The sequence below is a fragment of the Phoca vitulina genome, unplaced genomic scaffold, assembly GCF_004348235.1.
Source record: "Phoca vitulina isolate PV1807 unplaced genomic scaffold, GSC_HSeal_1.0 scaffold12, whole genome shotgun sequence".
Taxonomy (NCBI): Eukaryota; Metazoa; Chordata; class Mammalia; order Carnivora; family Phocidae; genus Phoca; species Phoca vitulina.
Genome location: NW_022589715.1, coordinates 23,654,424 through 23,672,923, shown reverse-complemented (window position 1 = coordinate 23,672,923; position 18,500 = coordinate 23,654,424). Strand labels below are relative to the sequence as shown.

Here is an 18,500-nt window from a genome sequence, read left to right as displayed (position 1 = left end):
GTTAAGCATAGTGAAAACGGGTATTTGTGGATGCCAAGTTGACCAAGGATGGACTATGGTGGCTTTGTACGGTGTCAACTTAGCTAAGTTGAATCTCACTTCCTAGAATTCCCTTTCCTGTATGGTTCTGGGCTAGAGTTGGCCACAGGAGAAATTTGCGTGACATTTGAAAAGTAGAAGTGAAGCAGCCATGTTTATTCTTGAAAGGTCACTATAGGGTCAGGGTCTCCATTCTGTTCCACTACCCATTCATCTATCGTTATGCTGATATCACACCATGTTTATCACTCTAGCTTTATAAGAAGTGTTGATATTGGGTAAGGGGAGTTCCTTCATCTTATTCACTTTATTCATACTGTCTTAGATATTCTTGGTGCTTCAGTATATAGTTTTTGAATCAGTTTGCCAAGTTGTACAATTCCATAAATTTTAAAAATTCTACTTGCCTTTAAGATAATTTTGGGAAGAACTGTCATCTTTTGACATTGAGTCTTACCATCCATATATTCAGATCTTATTCTATGTCCTTCAATATTGCTAATTTTCTCTGTAAGCATTTTACACATCTCTTAAGTGTATTCCTGTGTATTTTATAGTTTATGATGCAGTTACAAAAGAGATATTTTCAATTACATTTGTTAATAATATTTACCTTTACCAATTCTTATATATTGATCACATTTCCAGAAATCTTTCTCTGTGGATTTGCTTAATTTCTCTATAGATAATCATATTGTCTACAAATTCTTCCAATTCTTATATATTTCTTTTTGTGGCTTATTGTATTGGCTAAGATTACCAGTACAATGATAAATAGACACTGTGGTAATGGATATACATGTCTTATTCCTGACTTTAATTGGCACTGCTTCCGAAGTCTTATTTTTAAATATGATCCTTGCTATAGGTTTTTTTTTTTTTTTAAGATTTATTTATTTATTTGAGAGAGAGAGAGAGAGCACAGGTAGGGGGAGTGGCAGGCAGAGGGAGAGGGAGAAGCAGGCTCCCAACAGAGCAGAGAGCCCAACATGGGGCTCAATCCCAGGAACCCAGGATCATGACCTGAGCTGAAGGCAGATGCTTAACCGACTGAGCCACCCAGGCGCCCCTTGCTATACGTTTTTTGTGACTATTCTTTACCCTTTAGTTTGGTAAAAGGTGTACTTTTTAAATGAGTTGAATTTTATAAAATGTTTTCTGTACCTATTGGTACAGAATAGGTACCTGTTTTCTGTACCTATTTATAAAATGTTTTCTGTACCTATTAAGATTATATTTTTTTTCAACCTGTTTATACAGAATACTATTTTGATGACTACCCTTACCCTTAAATTTACTAAAACTTTACTTTTTTTTAAAGATAAAACTTTACATTTTTAAATTATTGTAGAAATTGATCAAATGTTCCTTCTGTATCTATTTTTTTTTTCCTTCTGTAGCTATTAAAAGTGTTATATATTTTTCTCTAATCTGTTAATATGGTATATTCCTTAAAAGATTTTATGATGTTGGGGCATCATTTTTTTTATATAAACTGCCAAATTTGAATTGCTAATATTTTATTTAGCATTTTAGCACCTTAGTATCTTAAGATAATTGGTTTATGATTTTTATCTTGTAAACCATCTTTTCCTGGTCTGAATATCAAACTTAACACTATCCTTAAAAATGATTTAAGTTAAAAAAATGATCTGGGTAGCTTTCCCTTTTTTCAGCTCTCTGAGAGAGCATAAAATCAGGACTACTTGTTTTATAAAACTATTGGGACTGGATTCTTTTTTGGGAAGAGGGGAAAGTGGTTCATAAAATGTTAATTACTAATGAACAGTTAGTGGTATATTGTTTTCTATTTTTTCCAAAGTCAATTTTGACAACTTATATTTTTCTAGAAAATTACCTTTTTCATATAAGTTTTCAAGTGTATTGACAATGCTATTCATGATAATTGCTTACAATGGAATAATCTTTGTTTACAACCTTACTATGTCATTCCTTATAATTTTTATTATGCCTTTTCTCTTTTTACTCTTGATAAATCTTGATAGTGGTTTGCTGATTATATTATCTTTCCCAAAGAACCATTTTGGGTGATTTTGTTGATCTTCTCAACGTACTGTCTTTTTCTATTAACTGCATCAATTTTTTCTATTTCATTACTTTTTGTTTTTATCTGCATTTTTCTTCTATTTTCTTTAATTTTTTCCCCTATTGGTTTTTTCCCCACATACTTACGTTGAACACAATTCATTTTTTGCTAGTCATTATTTTTATTGTTGCTCTTTGTTACAGAAATTTTTTTTAAAGATTTTTATTTATTTATTTGACAGAGAGAGACACAGCGAGAGAGGGAACACAAGCAGGCTTCCCGGGGAGGGAGAAGCAGGTTTCCCCCAGAGCAGGGAGCCCCACGTGGGGCTCGATCCCAGGACCCTGGGATCATGACCTGAGCCGAAGGCAGACTATTAACAACTGAGTCATCCAGGTGCCCTGTTACAGAAATTTTTAAATATAAACAAAAGCATAAAAGAGTACTATAATGAGGGGCGCCTGGGTGGCTCAGTCATTAAGTGTCTGCCTTCGGCTCAGGTCATGATTCCAGGGTCCTGGGATCGAGCCCTGCATTGGGCTCCCTCTCCCACTCCCCCTGCTTGTGTTCCCTCTCTTGCTGTGTCTCTCTCTGTCAAATAAATAAATAAAATCTTTAAAAAAATAAAAAATAAAAATAAAAGAGTACTATAATGAAACTCCATGCACTCATCAGCCAACTTTAACAATTTCAACTCATTGCCAGTTTTGTGTTAGTCAATCACCCACCCCAGATTATTTTGAAGCAAATTCTGACACCATATATTTTCCTGTATAAATAGTACAGCAAGTTTTTCTACAACATACGGTATTATTATATTTAACCTAAAAAATCATTATCATACCTTAAAAAATACCATTATAATACCTAAAAAAATACACCAATAGTCTTTAATGTCATTCAGTTTCCAAGACTCAAATTTCCTCAATTACTTCATAAATACTTATACAGTTTCTTTGACTCCTAATAAGGTCCAATAATTGCAATTGGTTAATATGTCTCTTATGACCCTTAAACTATAGGTTCTCTCTTCATCTTTTTTTTCTTCCACTTTATTTAATTATGAAGATGGGCAGTATGTCAAACGGAGTGTCCCATAGTCTGGATTTGGCTGATTGCATCCCTGTGGGGTTTAACATGTTGCTCTGGCCACCATATTTCCTGTGAATTGGGAGTTAGAGCTAAAGACTTAATCAGATTTAGATTTGTGATGTTAAGGACCAGAGATGATCATGGCCACTATACCTTATGCTGCTTTCTGTCCTGTCATTTTGGTTGTCAGAAGTTTTTTTTCTAGCAGATTCTTCAGGCAGAGATTGTGGGAACAGTATTTTCATATTGTTTTTTTTAGCCCTTCACAAAAACATCTTTAAGAGCAAATTCAAGAACCACGAAGTTGGGAAAGCTATCCTGGCCTACCATCCCCTTCTGGTTTAGAACCACTCATCTCCTTTAAACATTGGCTAAGGTTCTCTTTTATGTTGTGTTAATGCTTTTGGATTTGGACTTTTTTCTCCTATTTCTTTTGTATTTTCTGTTTACCATTCTTTTAAAAATTTGTTCACTTCCTTTATTACCTTCTAGAGAAATGATAAAATTTTCCACATATATACTGCCCCCCTTTTAAAATCCTTTGCTGGTTTGTGGGCGCCTGGGTGGCTCAGTCAGTTAAGCGTATGACTCTTGATTTGGGCTCAGGTCATGATCTCAGGGTTGTGAGATCGTGCCCCACATCAGGCTCCATGCTGGGCGTGGAGCCTGCTTGGGATTCTCTCTCTCCCTTTCCCTCTACCTACCCATCCCTGTCTAAAAAAAAAAAAAAAAAAATCCTTTGCTGGTTTGGAAGCATGGATTGTATTTCTCTTCTTTTAGTCTTTGTCCATAAATTTTTTTAAATGTTTTATTTTATTTGAGAAGACAGAAAGAGACAGAGCATGAACAGGAGAAGCAGAGGGAGAGGGAGAAGCGCACTCCCCACTGAGCAGGGAGTCCGATGTGGGGCTCAATCCCAGGGCCCCAAGATAATGACCTGAGACAAAGAGGCTTAACCAACTGAGCCACCCAGGTGCCCCCATAAATTTTTAATATACAATCTTAACTATTATTTTTGCCTACTAATAAATAAAATTAGTCAATCACCTTAACAGGCCATTGTTTAATATGCTCAATTTTATTATCGCTGTTGAAAGTTTAGTTTTCTGGGCGCCTGGGTGGCTCAGTTGGTTAAGCAACTGCCTTCGGCTCAGGTCATGATCCTGGAGCCCCGGGATCGAGTCCCGCATCGGGCTCCCTGCTCAGCGGGGAGTCTGCTTCTCCCTCTGACTCTCCTCCCTCTCATGCTCTCTGTCTCTCATTCTCTCTCTCTCAAATAAATAAATAAAATCTTTAAAAAAAAAAAAAAGTTTAGTTTTCTAATTTAAAAAAATATTAATAATTGATAGTTGATGAAAATTTATTGACAAATTAATAGATCTCTATGCTTATTTTTCTTGTGCCTCCTGAATTTTGTTTTTTCTTGCTAACCTACTCTTTAATATGTCTCTTATAAGGAAGGGTCTTTGGGTAGGAAACTAAGGCTGAATAATATTCCATTGCGTGTGTATAACCACATTTTGCTAATCCATTCATCCATTGAGGGGCACCTGAGTTGCTTCCATGCTTTAGCTATTGTGAATAACGCTACTGTGAACACGGATGTACAAATCTGTCTTCCAGACTCTGCTGTCAATTCTTTTGGGCATTAATTTTTATTAATTTAGAATGTCCTTCTTTGTCTTGTAACCTTTTTTGATTTAAAATCTATTTTGCCTGATATTAGTATAGCCACACCTGCTCTCTTGGTTACTATTTGCATGGAATATCTTTTTCCATTGTTTCACTTCCAATCTGTGTCTTTGGATCTCCAGTGAGTCTCTTGTAAACGTAATATATTTGGATCATTTGCTTTTATCCATTGTAAAGGGTTCCAATGTCTCGACATCCTTGCCAGCACTTATTGTTTTCTGTTTTTTTGGTAGTAGGCATCCTACTGGGTGTGAGGCAGTATCTCATTGTAGTTTTGATTTGCATTTCCCTAATGTTTAGGGATGTTGAGCATCTTTTCATGTGGTAATTGGCCATTTGTACATCTATGATGAAATGTCTATTCAAGTCCTTTGCCTATTTTTTAATTGGGTTGTCTTTTTATTATTGAATTGTAATAGTTCTTTATATATCCTAGCTATAATTGGCTTATCAGATATGTGATTTGCAAATATTTTCTCCCATTCTGTAGGTTGTCTTTTTTTTTTAAGTTTTCATTTACATTCCTGTTAGTTAAAATACAGTGTAATATTAGTTTCAGGTGTACAACATAGTGATTCAGTACTTCCATACAATACCCGGTGCTCATCATGACAAGTGCATGTTGATAGTGTCTTTTGATGTGCAAAATTTTTTTTAATTTTTAAATTTTAAAGTCCAATTTGTCTATTTTTCCTTTTGTCACCTGTACTATAGTGTTATATCCAGGAAATCACTGCCACATCCAATGTTGTGAAGCTTTTGAATCATGGTTGTTTTTTTTTTTAAGATTTTATTTATTTATTTGTCAGAGAGAGGGAGAGAGAGAGAGAGTGTACAAGCAGGGGGAGCGGCAGGCAGAGGGAGAGGGAGAAGCAGGTGCCCCGCTGAGCAGGGACCCAACATGGGGCCTGATTCCAGGACCCTGGGATCATGACCTGAGCTGAAGGCAGATGCTTAACGACTGAGCCACCCAGGTGCCCCATAAATAAAATCTTTAAAACAAAAACAAAACAAAATCAAGAGTTGGATACTTAACTGACTGCACCACCTAAGTGCCCCAGAGAGCTTTCTTGTTTTTGAACGTAAGTATATATAACTATAAATTTCCCCCTTAGTAGCATTTACACTGAGTCCCATGAGGTCTGGTATGTTGTGTTTCATTTTTTTCATCTCTAAGCATATTCTTATATCCCTTGTGATTTCCTTTTTGATCTATTGTTTGTTTAAAAGTCTGTTATTTAGTTTCCACAACTTTGTGAATTTTCCAGTTTCCCTTTTGTTATTGATTTCTAATTTCATCCAACTGTAGTTGGAGATGATTTATATGGGATCTATCTTTTAAAATCCATTGAGACTTAATCTGTGGCCTAACATACGGTCTATCCTAGAAAATGTCCCATGTGCACTTGAGGGAAAAAAATGTGTATTCTGTTGTTGGGCAGAATGTTCGGTATATGTCTGTTAGATCTAGTAGTTTTATTGCGTTGAGTCCTCTGTTTCCCTACTTTACCTTCTGTCTGGTTGTTCTATCCATTATTGTGACTGGGGTACTGAAATCTCCAACATTTATTGTAAAACTGAGTATTTCTCCCTTCAATTCTATCAGTTTTTGCTTCATATATTTTGATGGTCTCTCATTAGGTACATAACTGTTTGCATTAAAATTCTTGCCATATTGACTGGAGCACCTGGGTGGCTCAGTCGTTGAGCGTCTGCCTTCGGCTCAGGTCAAGATCCCAGGGTCCTGGTATCGAGCCCCGCATCGGGCTCCCCACTCCGCGGGAAGCCTGCTTCTCCCTCTCACACTCCCCCTGCTTGTGTTCCCTCTCCTGCTGTCTCTCGCTCTGTCAAATAAATAAATAAAATCTTTAAAAAAAAAATTCTTGAGGCGCCTGGGTGGCTCAGTCGTTAAGCATCTGCCTTCGGCTCAGGTCATGATCCCATGGTCCTGGGATCGAGCCCCAAATCGGGCTCTCTGCTCGGCGGGAAGCCTGCTTCTCCCTCTCCCACTCCCCCTCCCACTCCCCCTGCTTGTGTTCCCTCTCTCACTGTGTCTCTCTCTGTCAAAAAAAATAAAATATTAAAAAAAAAAATTCTTGCCATATTGAAATTTTTATTAATTTAGAATGTCCTTCTTTGTCTCTTGTAACCTTTTTTGATTTAAAATCTATTTTGCCTGATATTAGTATAGCCACACCTGCTCTCCTGGTTACTATTTGCATGGAATATCTTTTTCCATTGTTTCACTTCCAATCTGTGTCTTTGGATCTCCAGTGAGTCTCTTGTAAACGTAATATATTTGGATCACTTGCTTTTATCCATCTGTAAACCTCTGCCCTTTTTTCCCCTACATATACAGTAACTTTTATCTTCAGGCACCAGGCCAAAGTGAAGAGGAGTTTTGCAAAAGACTGTAGGCACTTCTATTCCCCTACCCTTTGGGAGAACAAATATGAGAACCATCCTTGTGAGGTGGTATCTCCTGATGGAGGGGACAGAAGTTGCTTTCACCTCTACTTTCAGCAAAGGGTACTTGTAGCTTCGGATGGCAGGTGTCAAATTCTGTAATACTTAACTTTATTTTATAAATACAACAAATGTAAAACTAAATGATGATGATATGGTATTTTAACCCAACCCAAATAGGAATTTCATAATTTGATAAGTCTGATTGAAATAACTGTTCAATACAGATAATACAAACTAAGAAAAAGATCTGCCAGCAGTCAGTGAAATGGATAATAATAGAACAGAACATTACATTTAAATATTTACACTGAAATCAAAGAACAGCAAATTTACAAAGGATACAGAGAATATGTAAATCTCACATCTACAAAGTAGTAAACTAAGACTCAAATGATTAAGTGATGGAAATAGCTTAATGCAGAGAAAAGCTTGTGTCAAACCCTAGTTTGGTCATTTACCAGCTGCATGATCTTGGCTCTTGTTAATTAACTTCTCAGAGTTTTAATTTCTTCACCTGTACAAGGTAAATGTATTATCTAATTTACAAAGTGGCTATTAAGATTAAATATGATAAAATACCCAGCTCAATTTCTCAAAGCCTAATAACTGCTCAGTAATTATTACAATCTTATCCAAAGTCACAAAACCTACTGGCAGAGCTGGTACTGGAACCCAGGTGTCCTGTTGGTTAATGTGCTGCCTTTTCCAAGGCTGCACTGTTTCAAGGCTTACATTTAAGTCATTTTATTTTTTTTTAAGATTTATTTATTCATCTGAGAGAAAGAAAGAAAGAAAGAGCTCTTGTGGTGGGGAGGGGCAGAGGGAGAGGGAATCTCAAACAGACTCTGTGCCAAGTGCATAGCCTGAAGCAGGGCTCCATCCCATGGCCGTGAGATCGTGACCGGAGCCAAAACCAAGAGTTGGTTGCTTACCCCACTAAGCCACCCAGGCATCCCTAAGTCATTTTAATTCTTTTTTTTTTTTTTTAAGATTTTTATTTATTTATTTGACAGAGAGAAACACAGCGAGAGAGGGAACACAAGCAGGGGGGAGTGGGAGAGGGAGAAGCAGGCTTCCCGCTGAGCAGGGAGCTTGATGCGTGGCTCGATCCCAGGACCCTGGGATCATGACCTGAGCCGAAGGCAGACGCTTAACGACTGAGCCACCCAAGAGCCCCATCCCTAAGTCATTTTATTTTTTTATTTTTTTTAAAGATTTTTATTTATTTGACAGAGAGAAAGCCAACCAGAGAGGGAACACAAGCAGGGGGAGTGGGAGAGGGAGAAGCAGGCTTCCCGCGGAGCAGGGTGCCTGATGTGGGGCTCGATCCCAGGACCCTGGGATCATGACCTGAGCAGAAGGCAGACGCTTAACGACTGAGCCACCCAGGCGCCCCTCCCTAAGTCATTTTAAAACTAAGGTTCAGTTCCATTGGTATACATATGGATGGACACATGCATATGACTTCAACCTATTTGTATTCTCTCTAGAGGACATAACTAGATTTCAAAGTTGACCTTTGATAATTAGTATTATGTTCATACATGAAGTACAGCACATTAATAGATCACTATATCAGTGAATTTGTGAATCTCAAACAGGAAGTAAGGGAGATCCTATGAAGAAATGCTCATGTGGAGCTCTCCTCCCTACATAGTACCCACCCCCCTTAATAAAAAAAAAAAAAAGTTGCTTTTTTCCAGTTAGACATGGTAGACCATACTCAGTGGAGTATGTCTGACTACCCTCGGGGTAAAAACAAAGAAGTTCTTTCTCATTGGATGGGATATACTCTCTGTCTTTTGATTGGAGAGTTCAATCCATTTATATTTAAAGTAATTACCAGTAAGGAGGGACTGACTTCTGTCATTGTGCTATGTGCTTTCTATATAGAAAGCCTTACAGCTTTTTGTCCCTCATTTCCATCACTACTGTCTTATTTTATGTTTGGTTTCTTTGGTTAGTGAAATGTTTAAATTCATTTCTCATTTCCTTTTATGTATATTTTATAACTATTTTCTTTATGGTTACCATGAGGATTACATTTAACATCCTAAAGTTATAACATTCTAATTTGAATTTATACCAGCTTAACTTCAATAGTGTAACAAAAACTCTGCTCCTTTACAACTTCATCTCTTTCAATTGTTGATATCACAAAATTACATCTTTATGCATTGTATGCCCAAAAACATAAATATTTTAAATACTTTAGTTTCTTAAATTATGTAGAAAACAAGATTTGGAGTTACAAACCAAAATTACAAAAATACTACCTTTTACGTAAAATAATTGTTTTTTTCTTTAAATGTATTTATCTCTTAAATCATGTAGAAAACAAAAAGTACAGGTACAAACCATTGTTACAATTAATTTTTAAATTTTTGTGTTTTTTAATCAATCAATACTTCCCTTTATAGCTTCAGATTTTGACTCATCCTTTAAAAATCTTTTCCCTAACACCTACACAAAAATAAATTCCAGACCTAAATGTAAAAGCTAAAATAACAAAGAATTAAAAAAATAATAACAGAATATCTTCATAACTGGGGCAGGCAAAGGTTTCTTTTAAAGGACCAAAAACAGATCATTAAACTTAATTAAAATTCGTAATTTTTGTTCATAAAAAAAACCAACAATAAAAGAATGAAAAGGCAGGCTACAGAATGGGAGAAGATATTTGCTTCTCTGTATATTGCAACAAGGAACTTGATCCCAAAATATCTATATCTATCTATATGTAAATCATCTTACAAAAAAAGAAAAGATAGTAACCCAACACAAAAATAAGCAAACTACTTGAATAGGCATTTCACATAAAAGATGATATCCAAGTGGTTGATAAGCTTATGAAAAGATGCTGAACATAAATAGTATTCAGGGAAATAAATTCAAATTAAAACCATATTTTGCTAGGGCGCCTGGGTGGCTCAGATGGTTAAGCGTCTGCCTTTGGCTCAGGTCATGATCCTGGGGTCCTGGGATCGAGTCCCGCATCGGGCTCCCTGCTAGGTGGGGAGCCTGCTTCTCCCTCTGCCTCTCTCTCTCTCTCTCTGACTCTCATGAATAAATAAATAAAACATTTAAAAAAAACAAAAAACCATATTTTGCTAAACTCACAAAGCTAGCAACTTTGCTAACCTCTCTTGCTCTATTTACTTATGTTTAAATTGGGAATATTAATGTCTGTCCTCAGGAATTTACAGTCTGAGGAGGAATAAGTGAAATAACAGAAAACAGATAACTATGTACTGAAATACAGTGAATCGTGTACTAAAAATCCAGAGCTAGAGGGGCGCCGGGGTGGCTTAGTCAGTTAAGCATCTGCCTTCGGCTCAGGTTGAAGGGTCCTGGGATCGAGCCTCATGTCAGGCTCCCTGCTCAGCAGGGGAGTCTGCTTCTCCCTCTTCCTCTCCCTCTGCCCCTGCTCATGTGCTCTCTCTCACTCACTCTGTCTCTCAAATAAATAAATAAAATCTTTAAAAAAAAGAAAATCCAGAGCTAGAGATACAGTGACTATATTCTTTACCAAAAAATCAACACAAATAGACTTAAAATGTTCTTAAGCCTTCCATCTTGTAAGTTTTATCTTGTTCTTTGTCAACTCGCCCTAATTCCAGGGTGCTTGCTCCTGCCAGATTAGCCCATTGCGAGTCTCAGTGCATAAAGTGACATAGACCAGACACTTTATCTTGGCCTTATAAATCTGTCCCCATCCTTTCACTGAACCCTTTTAAAGCTTAGCCCAGCTCATCTACCAATGTAAATAGCCTCTCTCCTCCTCATAATGGTTACCATTTAGCTAAAAACACCATCTCATTTACAATCCCATCAGGTGAGTATTATTTTCTCACCCAAGAGATCATTCCCATTTTACAAGACATTGGAGGCTTGGAGTGAATAATCCACTTATCTGAAGTTACAGAAATGTTCAGTGGCAAAGCTGAGATTTAAAGACAGGTTTATCCAATTCCAAAATCTACATTTTCTATCACTGTGCTCCACTGACCCCCAACAGCATGAGCTGTTACTGTCTTTGTGAGTCTGAAGAGGTGGGTGCTCGCATCCCTCCTCACAGGCATGCTGTTGGCACCTGGGCACTGCCATCTGCAGCGCGGGGGGGGGTCCTCGGGGTGGTACAGCCCCACCCTCTTAGAGGAAAAGCTCCTTAAAAAGAAATATGTTGGGGCGTCTGGGGGGGCTCAGTTGGTTAGGCGTCTGCCTTCGGCTGAGGTCATGGTTTCGGGGTCCTGGGATCGCGCCCTGCATCAGGCTCCCTGCTCCGCGGGGAGTCTGCTTCTCCCTCTGCCTGCCGCTCCCCCTGCTTGTGCTCTCTCTCACACACTCTCTCTCAAATAAGTGGGAAAGGAAAGGAAAAAGGAAAGGAAATATGTTGAGAAATGGAATGGTGTGTGCAGGATTTGGGAGTCAACTTTCACTTGATACCCCAGTGGCTCTTCTGAGTTTGCATCCCACCCACACCCGTTCCCCAGAGCTGTCACTGGTGTCTCCTCATCTCTGACCCAGCACCCTCTGGGCAGACCACAGTAATCCTAGACCTAGGACTAGCTGGGCCACCCACTGATGATTTCACCCACAATCTCAGGTTCCAGGCTGCCTGGGGGGTTTGTCCAGAAGGTGGGGCCAGTAGTTGCTGAAGTGGGAAGGAAGGCAGGGCAGGAGGCTGCTTTACCTCAGCCAGGTTCCTCTAGTCCCTACCTGGCAGAGCAGACAGGGGCATGTTGTGTCCCAAACAGCTGATGCCTATTGACAATGGCATGGAACTGCCCTCGACCTGACTGAGTAGTTTCAATGTTAGCCATTAATGTGAGGAGGCAGAATGCAATAGGAGCCTGGGAAGCAAGAATCCCTCTTAGCCCCACAATCACAGCACAACGCTCACCATGCACTAGGCTAATTCTAAATGCTTTACATGCGTTAACTCGTGTAATCCGCACAGCAACTCCACGAGGTAGCTACTAGTATCACCCACTTAACAGGTAAGGAAATACAAACAGTAACTTGTAGTTTGCCCAAGAACAACAGCTAGTAAGTACTGATTATTCATCTGTAAAACAGGGATACAAATGCCGGCCCTAAACCTACATAACTCAAGTTTTGTACACAACTCCTATGCATTGGTATTTCTTAAGCTGGAACCGTTATTGTTTTTCCCCTTCCACCTTTTGGGATATAAGAAAGATTTTTTTCCAGTGGGGCCCAGGTAATGTGGGTGCAGAAAGTTCCTGGAAAAAAATCCAAAAGAAATTGGTAACCATGGCGGTGTCTCCAGGCAGGGGAAACTGAGTGGCTGGGGGGGGGGGGGGGGGGGGGGGGGGGGCGGGGGGAGTATTTTTTTTCACTGTATTTATCAAGATATTTAAATTAAATAATACATTTTTTTTAAAAAAAAGGTCTGCTTAGTCCCAGGTGAATCTGGGAATCTGGCCGGGGCTTCTGCTTCAAAGATGGTGCAAGGATAAGGCCAGGCCGGCGCCCAGTGGTGGAGTAGCTCGCCCAGGACCACCAGCGAGCCACAGCGAGCTCAGGATCGTTTCCTGACCGCACCAGGGTGGGCATTTTCAAACGCGGAGGGACGAAGGGAGGGAGAGAGTACCCACCTTGACTTGGTGGCGCGCACGAGCTTTGGAAGGTCGGGGCGCCGCAGCACGCCGGAGGCACCCCCTGCGCGGCTGGAAGAAAAGGCCGGCCCCCCGCCCCGCCCTTCCCCGCCAAATTTAAGAGCCCTCGCCCAGCGTTGGGGCTCTTCCTGGCCAACAAGTTTCTCTCCCTTAGTGCAGGGTGCTTCCCCCTCGCCTCCCGCGCTCCCCGCACGGCTGCCCACAGGCCCTGGCTCCTCTCCCCGGGCCCGTCCGGGCGGGGATCGAGCCATGCCCAGCCCGGTGCCGCGAGGCCGCCGGCCGCCCACTCCCCCCGGCGCTCGGAACCAGCCTCCGCGCTCAGGCGGTTCCCCGGCGCCCCAGCGCCGCCCGGCCGGCCCAGGCACACCCCGCGCTCCTGGGCGCCTCGAGTCGTCCTTCTCCGTCGAAGCCATCCTGGCCAGACCCGCCCGCCACGCGCCCGCCGCCGCCGCCCCGCTGTCCGTTGCAGTCGGTGCCGCCGCGAGGCTCGGCACCGCTCCCTCCCGGTTTCCCGCGACGTGGCTGCCAGCCTACCTGGGCGTGGGTCTCCATCAGCCGTGCCCCCAGCCGCCCGGGCCGGGGCTCCGCGTGGCTCACTTCTGCGGCCTCCAGGGCCTCGGCGTCACAGGTACGAGGTGCCCGGGCGCCCGCGACCTGGGAACTGGGAACTGGGCGGGGCGGCTGTAGCGTGGAAGCCGCGGCAGTGGGCACAGGGTAGAGAAGTCCCTGAGTTTGAGGACCACGCACGGTCGGAGTGGGAAGGGGCCCTATGACTCTTGACTTTGCCGTGGAATCCGAGGCCAGAGGGCGCAGAGACCAGACCGCCGCCGCACGAGGCTTCCCCCGCACACACGCTGCGGAGGAGGGTGGAGGTGTGTGTGAGCGCGGGTGCGGCGCGGGACGTGCGGGTGGGTCAGAGGGGGCTTCGGTAGGCCCGGCCCGGGGGCTGGGGCTGCAGCGGTCCCCTCAGAAGGGATTTATAGTCTCTCGCCCCCTCCACACCCGCTTCGGATAACGCTTGGTAGCGCAGACTCCTCGCCAAAGCAGCTCTCTTCCCAAACGAACGGCCCCGTCTTAGCTGGGAGAAGCGGCTCCTGCGGTGGTGAGGCTCAGCGAGGAGCTGTTAAGGAGCTGACAAATGCCCAGCCCCCGGTGCCGCGCGCACGGCTCACGTCCGTGGAGCTTAGGCTCCACACTGAACTGCCCTGAGCCTGCTTGCATATAGCGCTCTTAGAAGGGGAACCTCGGGCTGTGGGGCGCAGGCACTTAAATCCCAGTGAGGATTTAACTGTTGACCTAACCTTCTTCTCTAGCATTAACATCCACCTACAGGAGTTTTTGCCATTTTTGGCAATTTGATTCATGCTTCCCCACCTCCCCTTGAGGAAAACAGGAGCAAAGTTAGTGCAAGCCTTGTCAACCCATACCAAGATCGATGTAGCACAGTCTTACTTGGTGCTTACTCCCTGGGCTCTCTCCCTTCTGCATTTCCATCCCTTTCTGCTGGGCATTCTCCACCCCACCCCATTCTAGGCTCTCAACCCTATCCGAATTCATGCCACTGCATATGAGCGATATGCGCATAGCTCCAAGCCAATTTTCCCTAACTTCCTCAGACAGCTGAGCTCTGAATTGCAGTTTACTGCTTTATATTACAGTGATCTCATTTCCAAGTTAGTTTTTGCATAGTTATTACATTCATACAGTTGAAACTTCAAAATGTTTACGAAGTTAGATGGAGAAGAGTTTCCCTTAACATTCCTGTCTCCCAGTCACCTGGTTAACCCCACCCCACAAGCAGCCAATGATACCAGTCTCTTTATTCTTCCAGAGATGTTTTATGCATTTGTGTGTGTGTGTGTGTATACATATGCTCTTTAGGCTTAGAGCTGGCTCACTGCTCAGGCCTCTGGGCCACCCCAGACTGGGCTCCAGCAGAGGAACTTCAGGACACTGAGAGACCCCAAAAGAGGGTTCGGACTATGTTTAACTTGAAGCAGCTGGAAGAGTTGGAGAACGTGTTTACAAAGCAGCACAATCTTGTGGGGAAGAAGAGAGCTCAGCTGGCGGCCCAGCTCAACCTTACGGAGAATCAGGTGGGAGCAGGGACTCCTGCGGGACTCGGGCTATACCTGGGGGCTGACGCTGCTCTCCAGAAGGCCCTGGGTGAGGTTGGGGGGAAGACATGGGCCTTCTTCCTCTGTGCCAGGCCACTGGGGGAGACAAGCCCTAATCACTAGCACACTCCCTACATGAATGAGGAAAATAGTCCCACTTGAAACCACATTATGGGAACAATACATATTAATCTAGAACTTTGCATGTTAAAAAAGGAGGTGACAATGAAATTATGTTCAAGGGACTAAATATTTTTTTTTAAGATTTTATTTATTTGACAGAGAGAGATAGCAAGAGCAGGAACACAAGCAGGGGGAGTGGGAGAAGGAGAAGCAGGCTTCCTGCTGAGCAGGGAGCCCGATGTGGGGCTCGATCCCAGGACCCCAAGATCATGACCTGAGCCGAAGGCAGATGCTTAATGACTGAGCCACGCAGGTGCCCCTAAATATTAAAAATAATAAACATTCACTTGACCTCCATATTCTCTTCCAGCCACTACACCATTTTTCTGCTCTTTTCATAGGCAGACTTCCCAAGAACTTGTTATAGTTCCTCTCTCTATGTCCTCACTTCCCATCTACGTAACTCATTCCAGTATGAATTCTTTCCCTCCCATTCCATCAGAACTTCTCCTCAGGGTCTCTTAATGACCTCCATGTTTGCCAAAGTCAGCAGATGCTTTCCTTTCCTCATCTTACTCCCCACTTAGTACAGTTGACTACTCCTTGTCTTATTGACACGCACTTCTCTTGGCTTCTGGACACTGCATTCTTGGTTTTCCAGCTCTCTGGCCACTTCTTCTCTGTCACCTCTGTTGTAGGGTACTCTTCTCTTTGTGACCTCATATTTGTCATCCACCCCTCTAGCTGATCTCATTTAATCCCATGGTTTTAAATACCATCTATAAGCCAACAACTCCCAGGTTTGTACCTTAGCCCACCCCCTTTTTTTTTCCTCCCCTCTCTCGCGTGTACATCTACCTAACTTCTTGAGGTCTCCACTTGGATGTCTTCTGGGTAGGCATTTCAAACTTAACAAGTCTAAACCTCAGTTCTTGACTTTTTTTCTCTCCAGATCTGTTCCTTTCCCTACTCATGGCCCCACCATCCGTCCGGTTGCTCAAAATACCAAGTCATCCTAGATCCCTCCTCTCCCACTTCCAATCTATCGCCAAGCCTTGTCACCTGTACCTCAAATACAGCTGGGATCGCTTCATTTTTCTCCACTGCCCCCAGTTCATCCCAGCTCTTTTTGGATCATCGCAATAGCCTCCCAGCTGTCTCTCTGCATCCCCTTTCGTCCATTCTTCACAAAGCAGCCTGGTACACAATTCACTTGAGGTGCAAACAGGACTATGTCACATCCCACTTAAAAGCCTCAAAACTGATACTCCTTACCCATAGCCTCCATGGTCCTGGGTGATCTGGCCCCTGCTGACTTCTCCTACTGTCCGTTTCTTTACTTCTCTATCTCACTCTCAGATACTTCAGCCTCTTTTCTGGTCCTCAAACACCCCAAGCTTTCCTATAAGTTGTCTCCTGATCCAGCCTGCTTTTCTTTGTCCTCATTAAACTGGCCTCTTATCCTTTGAGCCTCAGCTTAAGTGCTGGTTCCTCAGGAAGGTTCAAACCCCCATTTGTGTTTTTGTTTCCATGTTTGTTATTTGTCTCTCTCTGGACTCTAAGTTCCATGAGGTCAGGGACCATACCTCTACTGCTCACCCCGTATCACCATCACTTAGGATGGTGCCTAGTACATAATAGGAGCTCAATAAATATTTGTTGGATGAACAAATGGTGTCTGAAATTCTAGGGAAGGGTGTTTTGGAGGAGATGCTTCTTTTAGAAGAAAGAGCAAATGTGGGCACCGTGGAATAGGGGAAACCGTGGGACTGCTGGTCACATTCTAATCTCTGACCATTGCCTCTGATTGTAGGTGAGGGTCTGGTTCCAAAACCGCAGGGTCAAGTATCAGAAGCAGCAAAGGCTGAAGCTGCCAGCTGCGTCTGCCATGGCTGCCTCCCAGGATGAGCCCTCCAGGAGCTCTGATGACAGCGTCCAGAGAGAAGACACTGAGTCAGGAGTGGACAGCTGAGGACTGGGACAGAGGCTCAACCTAGGCTGTCTGAGCTAGTTCTTCTTGGTGGCACTCACTGGAACTGAGCTTTTTTTCTTCATCTGTATAATGGGTGCACTGACAGCTTCGTCCTCCCAGAGCTGACAGGATGTCTGTAAAGTTGTTACAGTGTGCCAGGCCCAGGCCTAAGTGTTCAGCAAGTGTTAAGGTTTCTAGGACTCACCTAGAGGTGGGTCCTGGGGGTGTGGTGTTTGCACCAGCACTGGCCTCTCCAGGGATTAATCTTTTCCTGGTCTGGCTGTGGAGAAGAGGCCTCCTTGAATCAGTGTCTGGACCTAGAAGCCTCCTCCCCACCAGAGATGGTGGAGTTGAGAGCGAAGAGGGGGGAAAGGTAAACCAGTTAGCCTCCTACCCCTCAGAGTTTCCCAAAGTTTTGTTTTGTCTGAACTGTTACCATTTTCAGGAGCTCAGCCCCAGCTGCCTACTTAGGAGCAGACATGCTACCCTGACTACCATCTTTTTCCCTCTAGCTACCCACCTTGACACCTCTCCATCATTACATAAAATAGAGCAGTTTGGCTCTGCCTTTGTCAAGGCAGGCATCTTGTCACAAACTCTCCTGTATTTCCATGAGACAGTTATAATTTCTCCCCCTTCAAGACCCTAACTCATGGTTCCCTTTCCTTCCCAGGAAGCTGCTCAGTTTCTAGGAAGCCTACTGATAGCCTACTCCTGTGAGGCCAGTCACCAGCAATTCCAGAGCTGATTTCTTTAATGCTTTACATTCCTGGGCAGGCCTCTGTTGACGGTATTGATAATCTAGAATGGCTTCTGGGTACTGAGGTGTGCTAGTGAAAGAGGCCTGCCCTGCCACCTGGTGGTGGGAGAAGGCACGGTCCCCACTGCTGTCTGCAGTGTTCTGAGGGAGAGCAGAAAGGCAGGGAGCAGAGGTGGCCTTGGAAAAACCACATGCCTCCAAGTGGTGGTAGACCATCCTCTCCTAGACACTAGGCCATGGGCTTGAGGGAGGTCAGGGTCCAGCTTCAAGAGCCCTTCTCTCTCCCGGTCTTCAGGGAAATCCTTCCTAATGCTGGACCCAAAGTCAACTGTTAATCAAAGGGATCCAGCAGCATCTGCCTCTTCCAGCACCTGCCTCTTCAATTGACTCACTTTTTAAAAATAAAACAGTTAACCTATTCAGCAGTTACTGGGCTCTACCCAATCCCCCGATGTCACTGTGAGACCGTAACAGAAGCAGATACATGTCCTTTCTCGAGCACAGAATCCATTGGAGGGCAAGGAAGTAAGGCATGGTGGTCAGGCTT

General features: G+C 43.1%; 1 protein-coding gene across 1 annotated transcript; it reads left to right on the top strand.

Annotated features, from left to right (window-relative positions):
• Positions 1 to 13,230: 13,230 nt before the first annotated feature.
• NOTO (notochord homeobox) lies at positions 13,231 to 17,472 on the top strand. Its single transcript, XM_032410698.1, has 3 exons — positions 13,231 to 13,609; positions 14,863 to 15,077; positions 17,035 to 17,472. The coding sequence occupies exons 1-3, from the start codon at positions 13,231 to 13,233 to the stop codon at positions 17,191 to 17,193; spliced, it is 753 nt and encodes a 250-aa protein (XP_032266589.1). The 3' UTR covers positions 17,194 to 17,472.
• The last annotated feature ends 1,028 nt before the right edge of the window (positions 17,473 to 18,500 follow it).